We start from the raw sequence: 15,398 nt of genomic DNA, 5'->3' as shown, positions 1-15,398 counted from the left end.
CTGAAGTACACTTCAAAGCCTCTTTACTTTCACTTGAGTAAAGAAGTTTAGTCAGTACTTCTACCCTTACCAGAGTATTTTTAATCACGAGTATCTGTACTTCTACTTGAGTAAAGGATGTGTGTACTTCTACTCGAGTACAGGATGTGTGTACTTCTACTCGAGTACAGGATGTGTGTACTTCTACTCGAGTACAGGACGTGTGTACTTCTACTCGAGTACAGGACGTGTGTACTTCTACTCGAGTACAGGATGTGTGTACTTCTACTCGAGTACAGGACGTGTGTACTTCTACTCGAGTACAGGACGTGTGTACTTCTACTCGAGTACAGGACGTGTGTACTTCTACTCGAGTACAGGACGTGTGTACTTCTACTCGAGTACAGGACGTGTGTACTTCTACTCGAGTACAGGACGTGTGTACTTCTACTCGAGTACAGGACGTGTGTACTTCTACTCGAGTACAGGATGTGTGTACTTCTACTCGAGTAAAGGATGTGTGTACTTCTACTCGAGTAAAGGATGTGTGTACTTCTACTCGAGTACAGGATGTGTGTACTTCTACTCTAGTACAGGATGTGTGTACTTCTACTCGAGTACAGGACGTGTGTACTTCTACTCGAGTACAGGACGTGTGTACTTCTACTCGAGTACAGGATGTGTGTACTTCTACTCGAGTACAGGACGTGTGTACTTCTACTCGAGTACAGGATGTGTGTACTTCTACTCGAGTACAGGATGTGTGTACTTCTACTCGAGTAAAGGATGTGTGTACTTCTACTCGAGTAAAGGATGTGTGTACTTCTACTCGAGTACAGGATGTGTGTGCTTCTACTCGAGTAAAGGATGTGTGTACTTCTACTCGAGTAAAGGATGTGTGTACTTCTACTCGAGTAAAGGATGTGTGTACTTCTACTCGAGTACAGGATGTGTGTGCTTCTACTCGAGTAAAGGATGTGTGTACTTCTACTCGAGTACAGGATGTGTGTACTTCTACTCGAGTAAAGGATGTGTGTACTTCTACTCGAGTACAGGATGTGTGTACTTCTACTCGAGTACAGGACGTGTGTACTTCTACTCGAGTAAAGGATGTGTGTACTTCTACTCGAGTACAGGATGTGTGTGCTTCTACTCGAGTACAGGATGTGTGTGCTTCTACTCGAGTACAGGATGTGTGTGCTTCTACTCGAGTACAGGATGTGTGTGCTTCTACTCGAGTACAGGATGTGTGTACTTCTACTCGAGTACAGGAAGTGCTGCTGCCCCTGTGGCCGCAGCGCGACCCTCCTCCTCCTGTGTGTCTCTATTGTCTCCGTTTGATCCGAAGCGACGCCTCCATCGCCGGGCGGTCAGCAGCTCTAATGCGTCTAAAAAGTTTAACGACGGCTATAATATAGTTTTATTTTATATTTTGCAGTGAATAAATGTGAATATAGGATCAAACTGAGTCCATGTTATGTCTTTTAAACACAGAAATGCAATTATACTTCCTGTTAGTTAAAACATCTTTATTTGATATTTCTTTGTTTTTTGCATTAATTTTAGGTGACTTCCTCGTAGTCTATAACATATATCTCCACACTACAATTACCACGATTGATCAACTGGTTAACATTCTGTTTAAACGCTGTTTTTCGGAAATTGGGTTTTAAAACTTATTTTTCAGAATAATTTAAAGAAAAATTACAATTTTTTTTTAATAAAAATCTTAAATTGATGTAGAAAAAGTATAAAATATTTGTTTGATTCTTTACAACATTTAGTTTGAACATAAAGAAGTTACAGTACAACATATATATATATTGCACTATATTATATAAATATTTAATAATAATGTGTATATAACAATAAGGGAGTATTAGAACTGTAATAATGACACATTAAGAGTTGTACAGTTATAATCCTACGTCTTTCATTGCAGTGGTGTGTGTGTGTGTGTGTGTGTGTGTGTGTGTGTGTGTGTGTGTGTGTGTGTGTGTGTGTGTGTGTGTGTGTGTGTGTGTGTGTGTGTGTGTGTGTGTGTGTGTGTGTGTGTGTGTGTGTGTGTGTGTGTGTGTGTGTGTGTGTGTGCGCGTGTGTGTGTGTGTGTGTGTGTGTGTGTGTGTGTGTGTGTGTGTGTGTGTGTGTGTGTGTGTGTGTGTGTGTGTGTGTGTGTGTGTGTGTGTGTGTGTGTGTGCGTGCGCGTGTGTGTGTGTGTGTGTGTGTGTGTGTGTGTGTGTGTGCGTGCGCGCGTGTGTGTGTGTGTGTGTGTGTGTGTGTGTGTGTGTGTGTATGTGACACATTTGGTAAAGTGTGTATCAGTGGATTAAAACCTGTGTAGTTTATGAATCACGGCCTGAGCTCACGCGGTCCGATAACAGACTTTCACTTTCACTCCTCGACGTTATCGGATTCCCGGAAATGTGGCTTCGTGGCAGACGCTGATACGAGGAAGCCGAGTCATGACTCGTGTGAACAGAATGTATGACCTCAGGTGACAGAGAGGAATGTGGCACTACGGGATAGTTCATCTGAAATGTGTGTAAAGTTTAAAAGTCGCCTATTGTGCAAATAAATGTCTTTTATAGCTCTGTGTGAAGACTCTCTGAAAGTTGTCTCTTTTATTCCACTTTGTGTATATGTTTGATTAATATTGATTAGTTAATTGATTATTTGATTGATTAGTTAATTGCTTAATTGATTGATTGGTTCATTGATTGATTGATACATTTATTTCGAATATGTAAAATAAATAATTACAAAACAAAAATGTTTGCAGTGCATAGTCATGTAAGAGGAAACAAAACAACGTGACATGTACAACAACAACAACAACAACAGCAGCAGCAGCATTAGCAACATCAATAGTCCCACATCTAGTGTTCGAAAAGGAGTGAGAAGAAGTATAACTTATTTAATCTCACCCCCTTGTCCCTAAATGATTTATTTATCATCTATAAATAGTTATTGTTGTTATTTATTATTATTGTTATTATTATTATTATTATTAATCTGCTTTACTTGTTGATTGACATATATACATACACATACATACACATATATACATACATACTCATATATATATATACACATATATATATATAAATATATAATATCTTATTTATACCAATACATGCTATACATATTGGACTAAACATGTTCAATATTGTTAAATTATTGTGTTCTTACTTTTAAACAGAAATGTAAATAAGAATGAGAAAACGTTATTTATTCCGATAATAAATAATATATATAAAATAAAATCTATAAAGCAGTTAAAGTACGAAAATACATGAATTATTAGAAGAACTAAATATGTAAACATAAGGATGTCCAGTAAGAACTGCATCCATTTCTAACCGTCTCCTGCAGACGTGTGGATGCAGAGTGAACCCGATGCAGACGTGCGGATGCAGACGCGTGGATGCAGACGCGCGGATGCAGACGCGTGGATGCAGAGTGAACCCGATGCAGACGCGTGGATGCAGACGCGTGGATGCAGACGCGCGGATGCAGACGCGTGGATGCAGAGTGAACCCGATGCAGACGCGTGGATGCAGAGTGAACCCGATGCAGACGTGCGGATGCAGACGTGTGGATGCAGACGTGTGGATGCAGACGCGTGGATGCAGACGTGTGGATGCAGACGCGTGGATGCAGACGTGTGGATGCAGACGCGTGGATGCAGACGTGTGGATGCAGACGTGAGGATGCAGAGTGAACCCGACGCAGACGCGCGGATGCAGACGTGTGGATGCAGACATGTGGATGCAGACGTGAGGATGCAGAGTGAACCCGACGCAGACGTGTGGATGCAGACATGTGGATGCAGACATGTGGATGCAGACGTGCGGATGCAGACGTGTGGATGCAGACGCGTGGATGCAGACGCGTGGATGCAGACGCGTGGATGCAGACGCGTGGATGCAGACGTGTGGATGCAGACGTGTGGATGCAGACGCGTGGATGCAGACGTGTGGATGCAGAGTGAACCCGATGCAGACGCGTGGATGCAGAGTGAACCCGATGCAGACGTGCGGATGCAGACGTGTGGATGCAGACGCGTGGATGCAGACGTGTGGATGCAGACGTGAGGATGCAGAGTGAACCCGACGCAGACGCGCGGATGCAGACGTGTGGATGCAGACATGTGGATGCAGACGTGAGGATGCAGAGTGAACCCGACGCAGACGTGCGGATGCAGACGTGCGGATGCAGACGTGTGGATGCAGAGTGAACCCGATGCAGACGTGCGGATGCAGACGCGTGGATGCAGAGTGAACCCGATTCAGACGTGCGGATGCAGACGTGCGGATGCAGACGTGTGGATGCAGACGCGTGGATGCAGACGCGTGGATGCAGACGTGTGGATGCAGACGTGTGGATGCAGACGTGTGGATGCAGACGTGTGGATGCAGACGCGTGGATGCAGACGTGTGGATGCAGAGTGAACCCGATGCAGACGCGTGGATGCAGAGTGAACCCGATGCAGACGTGCGGATGCAGACGTGTGGATGCAGACGCGTGGATGCAGACGTGTGGATGCAGACGCGTGGATGCAGACGTGTGGATGCAGACGTGTGGATGCAGACGTGCGGATGCAGACGTGTGGATGCAGACGCGTGGATGCAGACGTGTGGATGCAGACGCGTGGATGCAGACGTGTGGATGCAGACGTGAGGATGCAGAGTGAACCCGACGCAGACGCGCGGATGCAGACGTGTGGATGCAGACATGTGGATGCAGACGTGAGGATGCAGAGTGAACCCGACGCAGACGTGCGGATGCAGACGTGCGGATGCAGACGTGTGGATGCAGAGTGAACCCGATGCAGACGTGCGGATGCAGAGTGAACCCGATGCAGACGTGCGGATGCAGACGCGTGGATGCAGAGTGAACCCGATGCAGACGTGTGGATGCAGACGTGTGGATGCAGAGTGAACCCGATGCAGACGTGCGGATGCAGACGCGTGGATGCAGAGTGAACCCGATGCAGACGCGTGGATGCAGACGCGCGGATGCAGACGTGTGGATGCAGAGTGAACCCGATGCAGACGCGTGGATGCAGACGCGTGGATGCAGAGTGAACCCGATGCAGACGTGCGGATGCAGACGTGTGGATGCAGAGTGAACCCGATGCAGACGTGCGGATGCAGACGTGTGGATGCAGACGCGTGGATGCAGACGTGTGGATGCAGAGTGAACCCGATGCAGACGTGCGGATGCAGACGTGTGGATGCAGACGCGTGGATGCAGACGTGTGGATGCAGACGCGTGGATGCAGACGTGTGGATGCAGACATGTGGATGCAGACGTGCGGATGCAGAGTGAACCCGATGCAGACGTGTGGATGCAGACGTGTGGATGCAGAGTGAACCCGATGCAGACGTGCGGATGCAGACGTGTGGATGCAGACGCGTGGATGCAGACGCGCGGATGCAGACGCGTGGATGCAGAGTGAACCCGATGCAGACGTGCGGATGCAGACGTGTGGATGCAGACGTGTGGATGCAGACGCGTGGATGCAGAGTGAACCCGACGCAGACGTGTGGATGCAGACGCGTGGATGCAGACGCGTGGATGCAGACGTGTGGATGCAGAGTGAACCCGATGCAGACGTGCGGATGCAGACGTGTGGATGCAGACGTGTGGATGCAGAGTGAACCCGATGCAGACGTGTGGATGCAGACGTGCGGATGCAGACGTGTGGATGCAGACGCGTGGATGCAGACGCGCGGATGCAGACGCGTGGATGCAGAGTGAACCCGATGCAGACGTGCGGATGCAGACGTGTGGATGCAGACGTGTGGATGCAGACGCGTGGATGCAGACGCGTGGATGCAGAGTGAACCCGATGCAGACGCGTGGATGCAGAGTGAACCCGATGCAGACGTGCGGATGCAGACGTGTGGATGCAGACGCGTGGATGCAGACGCGTGGATGCAGAGTGAACCCGATGCAGACGTGCGGATGCAGACGCGTGGATGCAGAGTGAACCCGATGCAGACGCGTGGATGCAGAGTGAACCCGATGCAGACGTGCGGATGCAGACGTGTGGATGCAGACGTGTGGATGCAGACGTGTGGATGCAGACGTGTGGATGCAGACGTGAGGATGCAGAGTGAACCCGACGCAGACGTGTGGATGCAGACATGTGGATGCAGACATGTGGATGCAGACGTGCGGATGCAGACGTGTGGATGCAGACGCGTGGATGCAGACGCGTGGATGCAGACGTGTGGATGCAGACGTGTGGATGCAGACGTGTGGATGCAGACGTGTGGATGCAGACGCGTGGATGCAGACGTGTGGATGCAGAGTGAACCCGATGCAGACGCGTGGATGCAGAGTGAACCCGATGCAGACGTGCGGATGCAGACGTGTGGATGCAGACGCGTGGATGCAGACGTGTGGATGCAGACGTGAGGATTCAGAGTGAACCCGACGCAGACGCGCGGATGCAGACGTGTGGATGCAGACATGTGGATGCAGACGTGAGGATGCAGAGTGAACCCGACGCAGACGTGCGGATGCAGACGTGCGGATGCAGACGTGTGGATGCAGAGTGAACCCGATGCAGACGCGTGGATGCAGAGTGAACCCGATGCAGACGTGCGGATGCAGACGCGTGGATGCAGAGTGAACCCGATGCAGACGTGCGGATGCAGACGTGCGGATGCAGACGCGTGGATGCAGAGTGAACCCGATGCAGACGTGCGGATGCAGAGTGAACCCGATGCAGACGTGCGGATGCAGACGCGTGGATGCAGAGTGAACCCGATGCAGACGTGTGGATGCAGACGTGTGGATGCAGAGTGAACCCGATGCAGACGTGTGGATGCAGACGTGTGGATGCAGAGTGAACCCGATGCAGACGTGCGGATGCAGACGCGTGGATGCAGAGTGAACCCGATGCAGACGCGTGGATGCAGACGCGCGGATGCAGACGTGTGGATGCAGAGTGAACCCGATGCAGACGCGTGGATGCAGACGCGTGGATGCAGAGTGAACCCGATGCAGACGTGCGGATGCAGACGTGTGGATGCAGAGTGAACCCGATGCAGACGTGCGGATGCAGACGTGTGGATGCAGACGCGTGGATGCAGACGTGTGGATGCAGAGTGAACCCGATGCAGACGTGCGGATGCAGACGTGTGGATGCAGACGCGTGGATGCAGACGTGTGGATGCAGACGCGTGGATGCAGACGTGTGGATGCAGACATGTGGATGCAGACGTGCGGATGCAGAGTGAACCCGATGCAGACGCGCGGATGCAGACGCGTGGATGCAGAGTGAACCCGATGCAGACGTGTGGATGCAGACGTGTGGATGCAGACGCGTGGATGCAGACGCGCGGATGCAGACGCGCGGATGCAGACGCGTGGATGCAGAGTGAACCCGATGCAGACGTGCGGATGCAGACGTGTGGATGCAGACGTGTGGATGCAGAGTGAACCCGATGCAGACGTGTGGATGCAGACGTGCGGATGCAGACGTGTGGATGCAGACGCGTGGATGCAGACGCGCGGATGCAGACGCGTGGATGCAGAGTGAACCCGACGCAGACGTGTGGATGGAAAGTGAACCCGATGCAGACGTGCGGATGCAGACGTGCGGATGCAGACGTGTGGATGCAGACGCGTGGATGCAGACGTGTGGATGCAGACGCGTGGATGCAGACGTGTGGATGCAGACGCGTGGATGCAGACGTGTGGATGCAGACGCGTGGATGCAGACGCGTGGATGCAGACGTGTGGATGCAGACGTGTGGATGCAGACGTGTGGATGCAGACGCGTGGATGCAGACGTGTGGATGCAGAGTGAACCCGATGCAGACGCGTGGATGCAGAGTGAACCCGATGCAGATGTGTGGATGCAGACGTGTGGATGCAGACGCGTGGATGCAGACGTGAGGATGCAGAGTGAACCCGACGCAGACGCGCGGATGCAGACGTGTGGATGCAGACATGTGGATGCAGACGTGAGGATGCAGAGTGAACCCGACGCAGACGTGCGGATGCAGACGTGCGGATGCAGACGTGTGGATGCAGACGTGTGGATGCAGAGTGAACCCGATGCAGACGTGTGGATGCAGACGTGTGGATGCAGAGTGAACCCGATGCAGACGTGCGGATGCAGACGCGTGGATGCAGAGTGAACCCGATGCAGACGCGTGGATGCAGACGCGCGGATGCAGACGTGTGGATGCAGAGTGAACCCGATGCAGACGCGTGGATGCAGACGCGTGGATGCAGACGCGTGGATGCAGAGTGAACCCGATGCAGACGTGCGGATGCAGACGTGTGGATGCAGAGTGAACCCGATGCAGACGTGTGGATGCAGACGCGTGGATGCAGACGTGTGGATGCAGACGCGTGGATGCAGACGTGTGGATGCAGACATGTGGATGCAGACGTGAGGATGCAGACATGTGGATGCAGACGTGAGGATGCGGAGTGAACCCGACGCAGACGCGTGGATGCAGACGTGCGGATGCAGACGTGTGGATGCAGACGTGTGGATGCAGAGTGAACCCGATGCAGACGTGTGGATGCAGACGTGTGGATGCAGAGTGAACCCGATGCAGACGTGTGGATGCAGACGTGTGGATGCAGAGTGAACCCGATGCAGACGCGTGGATGCAGACGCGCGGATGCAGACGTGTGGATGCAGAGTGAACCCGATGCAGACGTGCGGATGCAGACGTGTGGATGCAGACGTGTGGATGCAGACGTGTGGATGCAGAGTGAACCCGATGCAGACGTGCGGATGCAGACGTGTGGATGCAGACGCGTGGATGCAGACGTGTGGATGCAGAGTGAACCCGATGCAGACGTGCGGATGCAGACGTGTGGATGCAGACGCGTGGATGCAGACGTGTGGATGCAGACGCGTGGATGCAGACGTGTGGATGCAGACGTGAGGATGCAGACGTGAGGATGCAGACGTGTGGATGCAGATGTGTGGATGCAGACGCGTGGATGCAGAGTGAACCCGACGCAGACGTGTGGATGCAGACGTGTGGATGCAGACGCGTGGATGCAGAGTGAACCCGACGCAGACGTGTGGATGCAGACGTGTGGATGCAGACGTGTGGATGCAGAGTGAACCCGATGCAGACGTGCGGATGCAGACGCGTGGATGCAGACGCGTGGATGCAGAGTGAACCCGATGCAGACGTGTGGATGCAGAAGTGTGGATGCAGAGTGAACCCGATGCAGACGTGTGGATGCAGACGTGTGGATGCAGAGTGAACCCGATGCAGACGTGTGGATGCAGACGCGTGGATGCAGAGTGAACCCGATGCAGACGTGCGGATGCAGACGTGTGGATGCAGACGCGTGGATGCAGAGTGAACCCGATGCAGACGTGTGGATGCAGACGCGTGGATGCAGACGCGTGGATGCAGAGTGAACCCGATGCAGACGTGCGGATGCAGACGTGTGGATGCAGACGCGTGGATGCAGAGTGAACCCGATGCAGACGTGCGGATGCAGACGTGCGGATGCAGACGCGTGGATGCAGAGTGAACCCGATGCAGACGTGAGGATGCAGACGTGTGGATGCAGACGCGTGGATGCAGACGCGTGGATGCAGACGTGAGGATGCAGACGTGTGGATGCAGACGTGTGGATGCAGACGCGTGGATGCAGACGTGAGGATGCAGACGTGTGGATGCAGACGTGTGGATGCAGACGTGTGGATGCAGACGTGTGGATGCAGACGTGTGGATGCAGACGTGTGGATGCAGACGCGTGGATGCAGACGCGTGGATGCAGACGTGAGGATGCAGACGTGTGGATGCAGACGTGTGGATGCAGAGTGAACCCGATGCAGACGCGTGGATGCAGAGTGAACCCGATGCAGACGTGCGGATGCAGACGTGTGGATGCAGACGTGTGGATGCAGACGCGTGGATGCAGACGTGAGGATGCAGACGTGTGGATGCAGACGTGTGGATGCAGACGCGTGGATGCAGACGTGCGGATGCAGAGTGAACCCGATGCAGACGTGTGGACGCAGACGCGTGGATGCAGAGTGAACCCGACGCAGACGTGTGGATGCAGACGCGTGGATGCAGACGTGTGGATGCAGACGTGTGGATGCAGAAGTGTGGATGCAGAGTGAACCCGACGCAGACGCGTGGATGCAGAGTGAACCCGACGCAGACGTGTGGATGCAGACGTGTGGATGCAGAGTGAACCCGATGCAGACGTGTGGATGCAGACGCGTGGATGCAGACGCGTGGATGCAGACGTGTGGATGCAGACGCGTGGATGCAGAGTGAACCCGATGCAGACGTGCGGATGCAGACGTGTGGATGCAGATGCGTGGATGCAGACGCGTGGATGCAGATGCGTGGATGCAGACGCGTGGATGCAGACGCGTGGATGCAGACGCGCGGATGCAGACGCGCGGATGCAGACGCGCGGATGCAGACGCGCGGATGCAGACGTGCGGATGCAGACGTGTGGATGCAGACGCGCGGATGCAGACGTGCGGATGCAGAGTGAACCCGATGCAGACACTGGAATATCCCCTCAGTGTTTGCACATAATGACGTTCACCTGTATCCTGTGTTTGCTCTGTGTCTTCTCTCCTCTTCTCCAGATGATCGCAAACGTCTGCAGAACCTGAAGAAAGCCTTTATGGGGAATCCAAGACATCGGCACACGAAACGAGCTGACTCGTAAAGCAGGGTTACGACCGCTTATCATCCCAGATTAACGTGAGGCAATAAAGTCCCGAAGCTGCTTTTAGAGCGCTCCTCCTGTGAGCTATTCAAGCTTACAGGGGGAAGCCGGTCATAAAACCAGACTCAGGGCTGGTTCTACTCAGAAGCTGCTGCAGACTGACCGAGCCGGAGCTGCACTCACACACTGAAACGTTAACATGCTCCGATATTTAATTTAGCGATAAAACACGTTAATATAATAGATATCTAAAGTATACTGTAAAAACCCATTCTGAATACTGAGTATCTTTCGTACTTGTAATTGTATTGGAGTATTTTCAGACCCATAATGTTTGTACTTCCTCCACCTCCGATATTTACTTTGGCTCTCAGACGATGTGAATATACTCTCAGTAACATTCTGCACAGACTACTGTACGGGTGTGTGTGTGTGTGTGTGTGTGTGTGTGTGTGTGTGTGTGTGTGTGTGTGTGTGTGTGTGTGTGTGTGTGTGTGTGTGTGTGTGTGTGTGTGTGTGTGTGTGTGTGTGTGTGTGTGTGTGTGTGTGTGTGTGTGTGTGTGTGTGTGTGTGTGTGTGTGTGTGTGTGTGTGTGTGTGTGTGTGTGTTGGTGAGTTCGGGATTTACCTGCGCTTGTGATAGAAACACAGGAAGTGACTGATACTTATCTAATCAGCTCTCACACACACACACACACGCAGACACACTAACACACACACACACGCACAGTTAAACATCCTGCGGTCACTGAACAAACAGGAAGTGCTTGTCATCGAGTGTTTCCTCTTAAAGTGTAAACACACTGCAGTGTAAGTAGAGGTTTCTCAATACTCAAATTTCCCCTCCTCGACTCCTCGACTCCTCGACTCCTCGACTCCTCGGCCCTCCGGTAGTAACCCGGAAATGAATTTCAGTGCGCCATTTTGAAGGACATCTCATTTCTCTAACCTCCTGCTGCTTCCCCTCCTCTCTCCTCGGCTCCCCTCTAAGTATCGAGGATAGGAGTCGAGGAGGGGACATTTAAGAATTGAGAAACATCTAGTGAGACGGGGCTTTTATTTTTGGCGGAGTCATGGATGGGGTTTTGTCTCAGAGGCAATGCATTCTGGGTATTTTAGATGAAGGGCAACACACACCTCCTTAGAGGTTTCTCAATACTCAAATGTCCACTCTCGACTCCTCGACTCCTCGACTCCTCAACTCCTCGACTCCTCGGTCCTCCGGTAGTGACCCGGAAATGAATTTCAGCGCGCCATTTTGCAGGACATCTCATTTCTCTTACCTCCTGCTGCTTCCCCTCCTCTCTCCTCGGTTCCCCTCTAAGTATCGAGGATAGGAGTCGAGGAGGGGACATTTAACAATTGAGAAACCTCTAGTGAGACAGGGCTTTTATTTTTGGCGGAGTCATGGATGGGGTTTTGTCTCAGAGGCAATGCATTCTGGGTATTTTAGATGAAGGGCAACACACACCTCCTTAGAGGTTTCTCAATACTCAAATGTCCCCTCCTCGACTCCTCAACTCCTCAACTCCTCGACTCCTCGTTCCTCCGGTAGTGACCCGGAAATGAATTTCAGCGCGCCATTTTGAAGGACATCTCATTTCTCAAACCTCCTGCTGCTTCCCCTCCTCTCTCCTCGGTTCCCCTCCTCTCTCCTCGGCTCCCCGGTTCCCCTCCTCTCTCCTCGGTTCCCCTCCTCTCTCCTCGGTTCCCCTCCTCCTTACATAATGAGTTTAATTTATTCGCCGAGTTGGAATTTTTATGCAAAACATGAATTGAGAATATACGTGTTTCAATTCCTCTGATATTTGAACATAGCAGCTTGAGCTTTATCGCTAATTTGAATGTTTCTATAATTTAATTTACGGAGAGTTCTGATTATAAACTCCTAATCTTATTTTCAATAATCTGTATAATATGTTGTATTCTTTTAAGTGTATTTAATTGAAATAAAGTGTGCATTAGTAAATCCAAGAGGACACTGCTGGTTAATGATTCATATACACATATATACATGTAGTCTAGTAAAGGTAGAAGTACTCAGATATTGCACTTGAGTAAAAGTAGCCCCAGCGTGTAGGAATACTCTGTTACAGCAGATTTTAAAGCGAAACCCATAACATTAGGGGCACGTGTCATAAATCATTTGTCTTTAAAAACACCTCTTCTGTTTTGCTTCATATTTTCCCGAGTTCTTGTTTTCTTGGAATAACTTCAGTGAAACTCCGGAGCTGTCTTTCTCTCACGAGGTACGGCGCGCCGACCGGAGTTTCCCCCACATATCAATGATTTACCGGTAACACAGAAAACAGGAAGAGAGAGGAAGTTCCTCGAGAAAAGGACTCTGACCCGCAGTGTGCTCCCAGCCGTCACCATGGTGATTTGAGACACGTTTCACCAGAGCAACACGTTTCCTTAGCGGCCCTGTTCCGCTTTGTGTGGATGTCCCCTTCCCTGTGGTGAGTTCCCTGGGGTTTAGTACATGTCAATGGGCTGCAGAGGCTACAACCCCTGAGAAATACAAATATGTTGTCTTTTGATTTGGAGGATTCATTCACGTGATGCTTTTGTGTGTAAAAGAGTGAATGGAAGAAAGACAATCTTTCAAAGTCAACTTTATTGTCAATGTCAAAATATGTTTGCACACACAGAAAGGTATAAAACTAAATAAAAGATATACAAAATATATCAAATATGTGTATACCTATACCCCAACGTATTTACATAACTGTTATAGCGACAGCAGGAAGCAAACAAAGTCGCTGAGAGGCTGAGGCCGGCCTGTCTCGCGCGACACGAAACTTGCTGAGATAAAAACTCTGTGGTGAAATAATGTGGTTTAATGAAAACCGCGATGACAACTTGTTCTCCTTGGATCGTTATTTTAATCAGAGCAGTCATTTCAACTTGCGGTCAACAAACGTCCCGTGTCACCCTCTTCCCCTCACGCAGGTGAACAGGATTATAATGAGGGCCGCCCATACCCATGTGACCCAAGCCAACCAATCAACAGCGATCAAACACATATCTTATATTAAAACAAAACGCAATACTAAACATGTTTCATGGCTCATAGAAATATACATACATACATACATACATACATACATACACACACACACACACACACACACACACACACACACACACACACACACACACACACACACACACACACACACACACACACACACACACACACAGTAAAACACTCAATAAGTACATACACACACACATAACCGTGTACTTCAAAAGTAAACAGGATGTTCCAAAACACAGAGCAGCACGGAGTCCAAGCCCTGAAACATGGAGCTGCATCAGCGCCATGTAGCTCTGAGCTGCATGTACCTGGAGAGCACCACCAAGCCCTGAAACATGAGCTGCATGTACCTGTAAAGTACCACCGGGGGGAGGCCCAGAACTCTTTGGGAGATTCCCATCTGAGCACACGATGATGCCAACCACAGATAAGCTGGCAATCGCTACTTCCTGTTACACGAAACGAGAGTCTGCTCCACAGGAAAATGTTTCAACGAATGCAATTAGAAATGGTCTCAACTGTCAGGATGAATGACGCGGGAACAACAGGAACCAGAGCACGAAGCTGAAGTCCTTAAAGTGCCTCGAGGGGTCGAACGTGAACAGAGACGTCAGAACACACGCGGGTTGAACCCCAACAACATGTAGCACAGATCTATACTCAGGTCATGTACTGGAGTACAAGTAGAAGTACTCAGATCTTGTACTTGAGTACAAGTAGATGTACTCAGATATTGTACTTGATTACAAGTACTCCGGTCATGTAGGCCTACTTGAGTACAAGTAGAAGTAGGCTACTCAGGTATTGTACTTGAGTTAAAGTAGAAGTACTCAGATAATGTACTTGAACTAAAGTCTGATTCAACACGTGGTTATATTTCACATCATCCAGATCTGTGAAGTAACTAAAGGTATTAATACATGTAGTGGAGTAGAAGTACACCATGTACCTCTGAACTGTAGAGGAGTAGAAGTACACAGTAGCATAACATGGAAATACTCAATTAAAGTGCAATTCCAAATGATACCAGTCTGTAACTTATATTATACCGTTTATGGCTGATAGTTATTATAAGTTGGTTTAGTGTTCCAAGAAACACTGTTGTGTAATCCTTATGTGTGCGTGTGTGTGTGTGTGTGTGTGGTGTGTGTGTGTGTGTGTGTGTGTGTGTGTGTGTGTGTGTGTGTGTGTGTGTGTGTGTGTGTGTGTGTGTGTGTGTGTGTGTGTGTGTGTGTGTGTGTGTGTGTGTGTGTGTGTGTGTGTGTGTGTGTGTGTGTGTGTGTGTGTGTGTGTGTGTGTGTGTGTGTGTGTGTGTCACTTCAATCATACTGAAAGTCAACGGGCGTAGTCTTTTATTAGTGACACACTTCATTCTTGTCGTTCCTCATGAACACAAATCACTCAAAGCCTCAGCTTCCTGCAGCTGGAGAACAGAAACAAACACTCATGTCATTTCTGTGGAAACCCCTCTGACTTGGTTCAGTCCGGCCTGGGTCAACTCAGTCCGGCCTGGGTCAACTCAGTCCGGCCTGGGTCAACTCAGTCCGGCCTGGGTCAACTCAGTCCGGCCTGGGTCAACTCAGTCTGGCCTGGGTCAACTCAGTCCGGCCTGGGTCAACTCAGTCTGGCCTGGGTCAACTCAGTCCGGCCTGGGTCAACTCAGTCTGGCCTGGGTCAACTCAGTC

General features: G+C 50.6%; 1 protein-coding gene across 1 annotated transcript; it reads right to left on the bottom strand.

Annotated features, from left to right (window-relative positions):
- Window positions 1-3,339: 3,339 nt before the first annotated feature.
- On the bottom strand, window positions 3,340-13,049 carry LOC139433169 (pneumococcal serine-rich repeat protein-like; the record flags this gene model as incomplete). The annotated part of the gene is made up of 2 exons (XM_071202060.1): window positions 13,023-13,049; window positions 3,340-10,508 (listed from the first exon to the last, which is right to left on the bottom strand). Coding segments are annotated over exons 1-2 (7,196 nt in total), but the record flags the coding sequence as incomplete, so codon positions are not given.
- Window positions 13,050-15,398: the final 2,349 nt, after the last annotated feature.

The sequence above is a fragment of the Pseudochaenichthys georgianus genome, unplaced genomic scaffold, assembly GCF_902827115.2.
Source record: "Pseudochaenichthys georgianus unplaced genomic scaffold, fPseGeo1.2 scaffold_1080_arrow_ctg1, whole genome shotgun sequence".
NCBI lineage: Eukaryota > Metazoa > Chordata > Actinopteri > Perciformes > Channichthyidae > Pseudochaenichthys > Pseudochaenichthys georgianus.
The sequence above is the reverse complement of the archived record's forward strand: the minus strand, read 5'-3'. Positions and strand labels throughout refer to the sequence as shown.